At 33.9% G+C, this 7,813-nt stretch overlaps 1 protein-coding gene across 1 annotated transcript in view; it reads left to right on the forward strand.

The window, feature by feature from the left end:
• Positions 1-7,230, forward strand: part of MEI4 (meiotic double-stranded break formation protein 4) — a gene marked incomplete at both ends in the record, with an annotated part of 97,791 nt that extends 90,561 nt beyond the window's left edge. The window contains one exon of the mRNA XM_083373020.1: positions 6,973-7,230. Within this exon, the coding sequence (XP_083229146.1) occupies positions 6,973-7,230 (258 nt within the window). The remainder of the gene's footprint in view (positions 1-6,972) is intronic.
• Positions 7,231-7,813: the final 583 nt, after the last annotated feature.

The following is a 7,813-nucleotide window of genomic DNA, read 5'->3' on the forward strand; positions in this document are numbered from 1 at the left end:
TGTTTTTATTACTTTTTATTGTTCATCTGTATACCTTCCTTCCTCTGTACACCGCCCCGAGTCCCTCGGGAGAAGGGCGGTTTATAAAAACTAATAAATAAATAAATAAATAAATAAATAAATAAACAAGAAAACATTGATGAATCTCAGGAAGAAATTCTTTCTATGTTGAAATCAATACAAGAGACAATTGTCTTAGCTCATGATGAGACTAAAAATAACACAAAGGAGATAAAAGAACAACTTTCTCATCTAAACTTACAAATTCAGAAAATGATTACAAAGAAGGAACCAGTAATGGACAAAATAGAAGGAAAATTAGAGGAAGCAGATCCAAAGATGGAGGACCCAAAGGAAGGAATTAACAGACAGACTCAAACAAAGGAAGAATTAGAAGATGCAGTGATAATACCAGAAATGGAAAAGATATCTTACTTGTCAAGATCTCAGAACACATTTGAGGATAAGGAAGAAGAGCTGATTGAACGGAAGATAAACCAGTCAGGAGAATTGTGGAAAATTGGAGAAGGAGGGAGGCTGTTTAATGAATATAAATGGGTTAAGTGTTCTTCCAAAATACTTTAATCAAATTGTCTTTCTTACTTCAAACAATATACACAAAAATAGGGGAAGAACTACTTGAGGACTGAAATGCATTGATTTGGAAAGTTAGTTGGCAAAGGAAGAAAGCCAGAGTAAGACTGAAGAAAATAGAGGTTTTGACCCATTAGATAGGACATTATATTATTAAATAAATGTGAACATGGCTAAGAGAATAGATAATTGTTAGAAATAAAAAGTATTACTATATCTAGAAAGATAGGAAATACAGCTAGAATACTATATTTTAGTATGAGAAGGGAAATATGAAAATGCCAAGAGGGTCTGAATAAGGGAAACTTTTGGTCACCCAAATATAATTTACTATGAGAAAACTATAAGCAATAGAGACGGGATATTATATTGTTAAATAGATGTTTGAATATGGTTAAGAAAATAGATAACTGTTAGAAATAAAAGTATTATTATAACTAGAAGGATAGGATTTCTAACTAGAATATTATATTTTGTTATGAGATGGGAAATATGAAAATTCTAAAAGGGTTTGAATAAGGGAAGCTTTTGGTTACCCAAATATAATATATTATAAGAAAATTATAAGCAATAGAAATATTTTAAACATTGATGTGAAATTAAAATTTAAAAAGAAAAGCAGGAAACACAGGAACAAACAGATTTTAAGTGTAAATGCAATTGAGATATGTTTAGGCTAGAAAAGATATTATAAACTGACATTATTGATATTATGTATAATACCAGAAAAATGTGATGAAGATGTCTACTGTATATTTGATTGTATATGTATTAACAGTAACAAGAATTGTATTTGCCCAGTGTGGAAAAATGTATACCACCAGAAGAAGAGAGAACCAAAGAAGCAGGTCCTCTAACTGAGATAGTTAATATGCACACTGAATTACCAATGGACCCAGACAACACGTTGTTTATTAAGTATTTATGATTGTAAAATTAGAAAATTAATAAAATGCTTTTTTTTTAAAAAAGAAACTAGAAGTACTGTAAATGCCAGTAACCTGCAAAAATGTTCCAAATTGTAGTCATTCTAACCATGGGACACTGAAAATGGCCGTAAAGGTGAACCAATTACCAAGAAACCAAAATGCAATCACATGACCATGGGATATGTGTGCAGCCATTATAACTCTGAAAATGGGTCATAAGTAGCTTTGAGGAGTCTGTCATAATTTTGAAAGGTTGTTAAGCAATTGGACATAAGTCAACGACTACCTCTAATATATCTTTTGCAGTATGTATAGCCTGCCCAAATCCATAAGGACTCCAAGTACAACAAATTTAAAATAAGTTTTAAAAGTATGGATAATAAAGAATAATAAAAATGACTATACCCAATGTGTCCTTCAGGATCAAATGGCCACTGGGATCGTGCTGCTTTGTTTTTAGAATCCTGTATTTGTACAGTAGGGGATTCTCTTTACTTCCAAGGGGGAAATGTTGCATAAAATGGAAGCTACCAGCAGGAGAGAACCATAGGCAGGCAATCTCAAGTGTATTGGAACTAAATGGGCAGGTTTAATTTTAACAAGTTGTTAGCTGATGTATCCCAGTGCTGTACTGTAAATGTGATGTTCAACAGTTTGAATTAGAAATTTTAAAGGAAACTAAAGCTGAATCTAGTTAAATGCAGATCTTGGACTTCAGAAAAGTAGATTTTAATAAACTAAGAGAAATAATAAATGGAATTTGGGAAGAAACTAATGAGAAAAAAAGCTTAAGACTAATTTTCCTTTAAAAAGATACAATAAAAGCATAATTGCAGGTATCTAAATGAGAAAAAATGGAGGACAGCAGAAGAAGCCAGTGTACATGCACAAAATGTTTCTTAAAGATCTGAAAACAAAAGTAGACATACACAGAACATGAAAAGAAAGTCAAGTCACCAAAGAAGTAGCCTGAAACTGTAGAGAGCAGGTCTAGAAAGTTAATGTTCCAAATGATATGAGGGTAATGAAGGAAAGGTAAAACTTCTTTAGGTAAGTTCAAAATAAATGGCGCAAGAAGAAAATATAGGCTTGGTGGAGCAGTGGACTAATGCCTCCTTAAGTAACACCAGCTGCCTGCAATTAGTGCAGGTTCGCATCCCACCAGGCTCAAGGTTGACTCAGCCTTCCATCCTTCCGAGGTAGGTAAAATGAGGACCCAGATTGTTGGGGGCAATTAAGCTGACTTTGTAATAATGCCGCTTGGGGGGGGGCGAAAGCCCTAATAAGCAGGCATATACATTAGAATGAAGGCTATTGCTAAGCACATTTGATTTGTGCTTAGATTGTAAGCCGCCCTGAGTCTTCGGAGAAGGGTGGGATATAAATGGGATTAAAATAAATAAATAAAATAAATATTAGCTCCTCAGCTAAGAGAGAAAAATACTAACAAAGAAAAGGCAAATCTACCTAACCTCTACTTTGCCTCAGTCTTCTTCAACATTATAATTTACGGTCTATCAGACAACTATAAATAGCAACAATGTTCCAGAATGAAAATTTGGCATGTATGCAATATACCCGTTTCAGTGAATGAGTTGAAATCTTCATGGCCACATAAAATGCAAGATAGAGTACTGAAGGAACAAGCAAGCTCTGATCAAATTTTAATGCATTTTCTTTGAGAAAATCCTGGAGAATTGGCAGCATGCTCTGTAAATGGAAGAAAAGAGTATCATCCCTTTCTTCAAAAGTTTATATTGTCAAGACTATGGTTTTTCCAGTATATGCTGTGAAAGCTGAACCATCAGTAAGGCTGAAGAAATACCGATGCTTTTGAACAATGGTGGTAAGGAATATGGTGGTTCAATACCTTCAATCACAAGAAAAACAAGTTACTTGATATTAGATTAATATTTAATAATGGTGGAAGTGCTAAAAATGAAGTTAAGCTTTAAATGTTTTAGATAAACAATGTGAAGCACAAAGTGCTGGAGAAAAAACTGATAGTTAAAGAAATCCCAGATAATCAAAAAATAGGCTTGGGTGGTTAGATCATATGATTCTTGGAGTATTATTATTATGGTTGGCCACACAGCCAGACATTTAGACTGGATTTGGTCTTTTTGTCCACCTATGATAAGGACCTGGCATGTCATCACCATCCAACCTTGAACTACCATTCTTACTAAATTGCATTATTTAATGCAATTCTTACTGAGAGATGCATATACAGTAAGTTCCTCTTTTGGGGTGGGGAGGATTACATAAGAATTTGATTGAGAAAGATGGAATTTGCAAATTTTGTTTTGCTATAAATAAGAGTCTTCTTAGGGTGGAAAAATCAATTATTCTTGACAGACATAACAAATAACAAAATATTTGAAATGCTATAATAGTTCAAAATAAAGGGCACATAGTTAATGTAATCTTTCACAGCAGCCAATAAAATTTAATAAAAGGAGTTGCCAACCTTTTTAGACTGATACACATATTTGGAATTTTGAGAATTAAGTTATGGATGCAGTCACAAAATGGCTTTTGAAAAGCCTTACCTATTCCTACACTTGATCTTAGCCAAAAGGCCAAGAAGCCTTACCTATTCCTGAAATAGCTACCTTGGGATGAACCCAGTTAGAAATTACCAGTTTACCTTAATATATGCATAAGTAGTTTTTCAAGTAAGCAGAGATTTTGCATGATTAGCAGAAACTTTGTGTCAGGCTTTTTGTTCACTAACAATTGGAATTAGAACTTTAATCTACTTTCAACCACCTGGAATCTTTTAATAAAAAAATATCAGGAGGACAGGAAGCTTAAATATTAATTTTCACAGGACTGTTTTCATTTCTATCTGTTCAATGGGCTGATTAATCATACCTTCCTTTCAGCATTCTTGAATACACTCCAAACGTTCAACTACAAATATATGGGTTTGCTATATATGCCTTTCCTGTAATATTATTGCTGTGTAATTCAAACTCGTGTCAAAAAGTAGGTTAATTGTTCTCCACAAATGGATAATACATGTAAAATTGTATGAACTTTGTTTCATTTTAAAATGGTTTCCAATGTTTTATTTAAACCAGCAAATTTTAACAAATAAATAGTGCCTGGCAATGTAATTATAAATAAAGAGAACTTATTAATGTGTATTTTGTTTTTAAATTATATTTGTTTTATAGTTTCCATGTTTTATTATGAAACAATAGTTATATAGGCTGGTAAACCTTACAACAGATTTTTTATTCAGGAACTACAAGATATTCTGGTTATCCTATTTGGTTATCCTATATAACCTATAATAGGTTATCCTATTATTCTATTTGGAGTAAATTCCATATCAGTTTACTTCACACTATCATCTTTTATACTTAAGTATTCAATCTTCTTTGTTATGGAAAGGTGGGTAGCCATGCCTTTCTCTACCAGAGATTTAAGTTAAATTGAAAGCCATAGTTTCAGGGAAGAGATGACGGTTATATCAATAACCAAGAGCCACCCAGCTTCAAGGACAAAAGGCTCAAGGAAAAATGTCTGCTAATCTATGAGAATTAAATTGCAATGAGTATAGGAAAAAACCGCAGTTTCGTATCAACAGAGGGCAATGAACTGTTTCAAATAAAAAAATTTCTATAACAGAGATAAGGAGTATAAGGGTCTCAAATAAGACCCCCATGTTAGGGTTTATATTGTGGTGATAAGAATGGCAAAAAAGTAGTTGTTTTCTGCTTAAAATCACTTCTTCAGGTAGCTTTCCAGCAGATCTTTTTCAGTGACTCCTATGGTACTCTGCTAGAGAAAGATGAGTCTTAAGAATATCTACAGAGCCATAAGTGGCAAATTTAAATTTAACAAATGAATAAATAAAAATAAGTTAAAACCTGCTAACTCCTAGGAAGATAAGCAGAGTCCTCAAGACTGCTAATCCACCCACCTGTTTATTGCATCCATGTCCTTCCTGTTTGTGAAGTCAGCCCAGGGGAAGACATGCAGTTGGGCCATGCTGTAAAATGTGTTTTATAGGAGGAGGGGATGGTCCCTGCTTTTTTAAAGGAGTGGTGTTATGCCCCCTCCTCAAGAATATTTCTCTAGCCCTAACTATATTGGATGGTTTTTATCCAGAAGATGGTGGGGCTGTTATTACTGAGGCCTTGGACTGGGCTGATTATATGCATCCTTTTCAATGAGGTTTTTACGCTCAGACATCAGTTGCACTTGTTTATGGCTTTTGGTAGAGCTAAAATATGGGTATTGCAACCATTCTGGTTATTTTGAGAGGATTTCCGTACCATCCACCATGGTATCCTGCGGGATTACCTGCAATGATTGGGGAACTTGGTATTTGGTTGGTTTATCTTTCTTTGTGGTTGAATTCATTCAATTTTGGCATTAGGGAAGAGATTGCATCCAGGTTCTACACCGTCACCTTTTATTTAACTGTGGCATGAGGTCCCTGGGTGGCGGGGCGTCATTTGTCAGTTGGAGTCAGATATCATTCCACTCCATTTTCAGCCCATTAGGCTGTCTTTATAGAAAGTGAAAACTGTATTCGAAGTATTTGCTTCATTGCTATTCAAGAGAAGCAAACTTTGACACCATTCAGTAAAACAATACATTTACATTAATAAAAAACATGATGAAATGAAGGCTGAAAAATGTATACATAATCCGTCAAGATATTCATGGTTTCCTCATATTACTACTACTTTAAGTTGATATGTCCAGTCATTTTCATTGATCTATTAGAAACAAAGAAAATCTGGTGACTTGTCTCCTGTGAAGCAGTGATTTTGTTTTCTTGTTTAATGAATGCATTGTATCTACAACGTAAATTTTTCTAGGGATTATTTTCAATCTGCATTTGCTTATTATCATTGATTGCAGCAGTACTAACAATGCACTATTAATACTAACTAGTAGTAGATTGATGAATGACCCATCATAAATTAAAACATCAATAGACTAACCATTACTTCGCATAGGATTTTTCAGCGCATTCTGTACATACTATTATTTATTTATTTATTATTTGGATTTATATACCGCCCCTCTCCCAAAGGACTTATTAATAATGTATCATCAAGTGTTACACAATATAATTCCAGCTGACGGGATTCAGGAGAATACCTTTTTTTGCCTTGGTTCCAACTCTCTGGAACATTATATCCCTTGAGGTGAGATCCTTCCCCACCCTCTGAAAGAGCCTCAAAACCTGGCTCTGCCAATTGGCCTGGGGTCCCGATGGGGGCATTCCCCACTGTGATAGTTAGTGGACTAGGAAGAAGAGCGCTTCCCACTCCATTGAATTACTTGACAGTGAGATGAGACAGCATATAAATTAAATAAATAAAATAATGCATGTACAAAATAATCATATATCTTCTTCTTTCAAGCTGTCGTATACATTATTTCATACTGATGCTGCTATTTATCTTTTTTCCCATTCCAGATTCAAGCCAAATATAATGTGCAGTATGAAAATATTTTCTTTCTGTGTAACATTTTGGAACAGCTTCTGGAAACACACAGGGAGCAAAACAACAAAACCAGTCTTTGTTATGAAGTAAGAGAGAAGAAAAAGGTTTTGCAGGACATTGATCAAGCTTTCCTCCATCTCTCTGACGAGTTTCCCTTGTTCTGTATTTATTTATGGCGCCTGGGTACACTTTTGAATGCAACAGAAATAGAAATTGAAGGAAGAAATTGACCAGCTTTTGCTAAGGAAGAGGCCAGCAGCAACCAAAAATTCTCCACTGAATGAGAATGAAGCTCTGAAACAAAGGTGTTAATTTTTTATTTTTTTTATTGGTGTCAGTTATTGCTTGCTTGGGTGTTTGGCAGTTTAATGATGGCCAGTTTGGTTTTTGGGTGGCTAAAATTTGAGCAACATTTATAATATTTCCCTTTGAATAAAGCAGATTAGCTCTGATACTAAAAATTAGCTGTGAAATTAAATTTTAGCTCTCTGAATGGTCTTCATGATTAGGAACTGTTATTTATAGATTATATTTTCTCATTCAGCAGCTTTCAGGAAAAGGTTCTGAACTATTTTCTGTTGGAAAGCACTAAATACATTTCCACAATGAAGAATTTATCACATTCTTCATTGTGACTATTAGATACCTGCAAGGTTTAATAATTAGACTATCATATTGTTTATAAATCAAGTGTGTAATCCTTGTTGCAGTTTAGACGTATTTATAGCTATATGAGTTTTATTGAGAGATGGATAGATGTGAAAAAAATACTATTTTTTTCTTTTGGTATGTATTATGAATAATTTTGAATAC

This window comes from Vipera ursinii (genome assembly GCF_947247035.1).
Source record: "Vipera ursinii genome assembly, chromosome: 1".
Taxonomy (NCBI): domain Eukaryota; kingdom Metazoa; phylum Chordata; class Lepidosauria; order Squamata; family Viperidae; genus Vipera; species Vipera ursinii.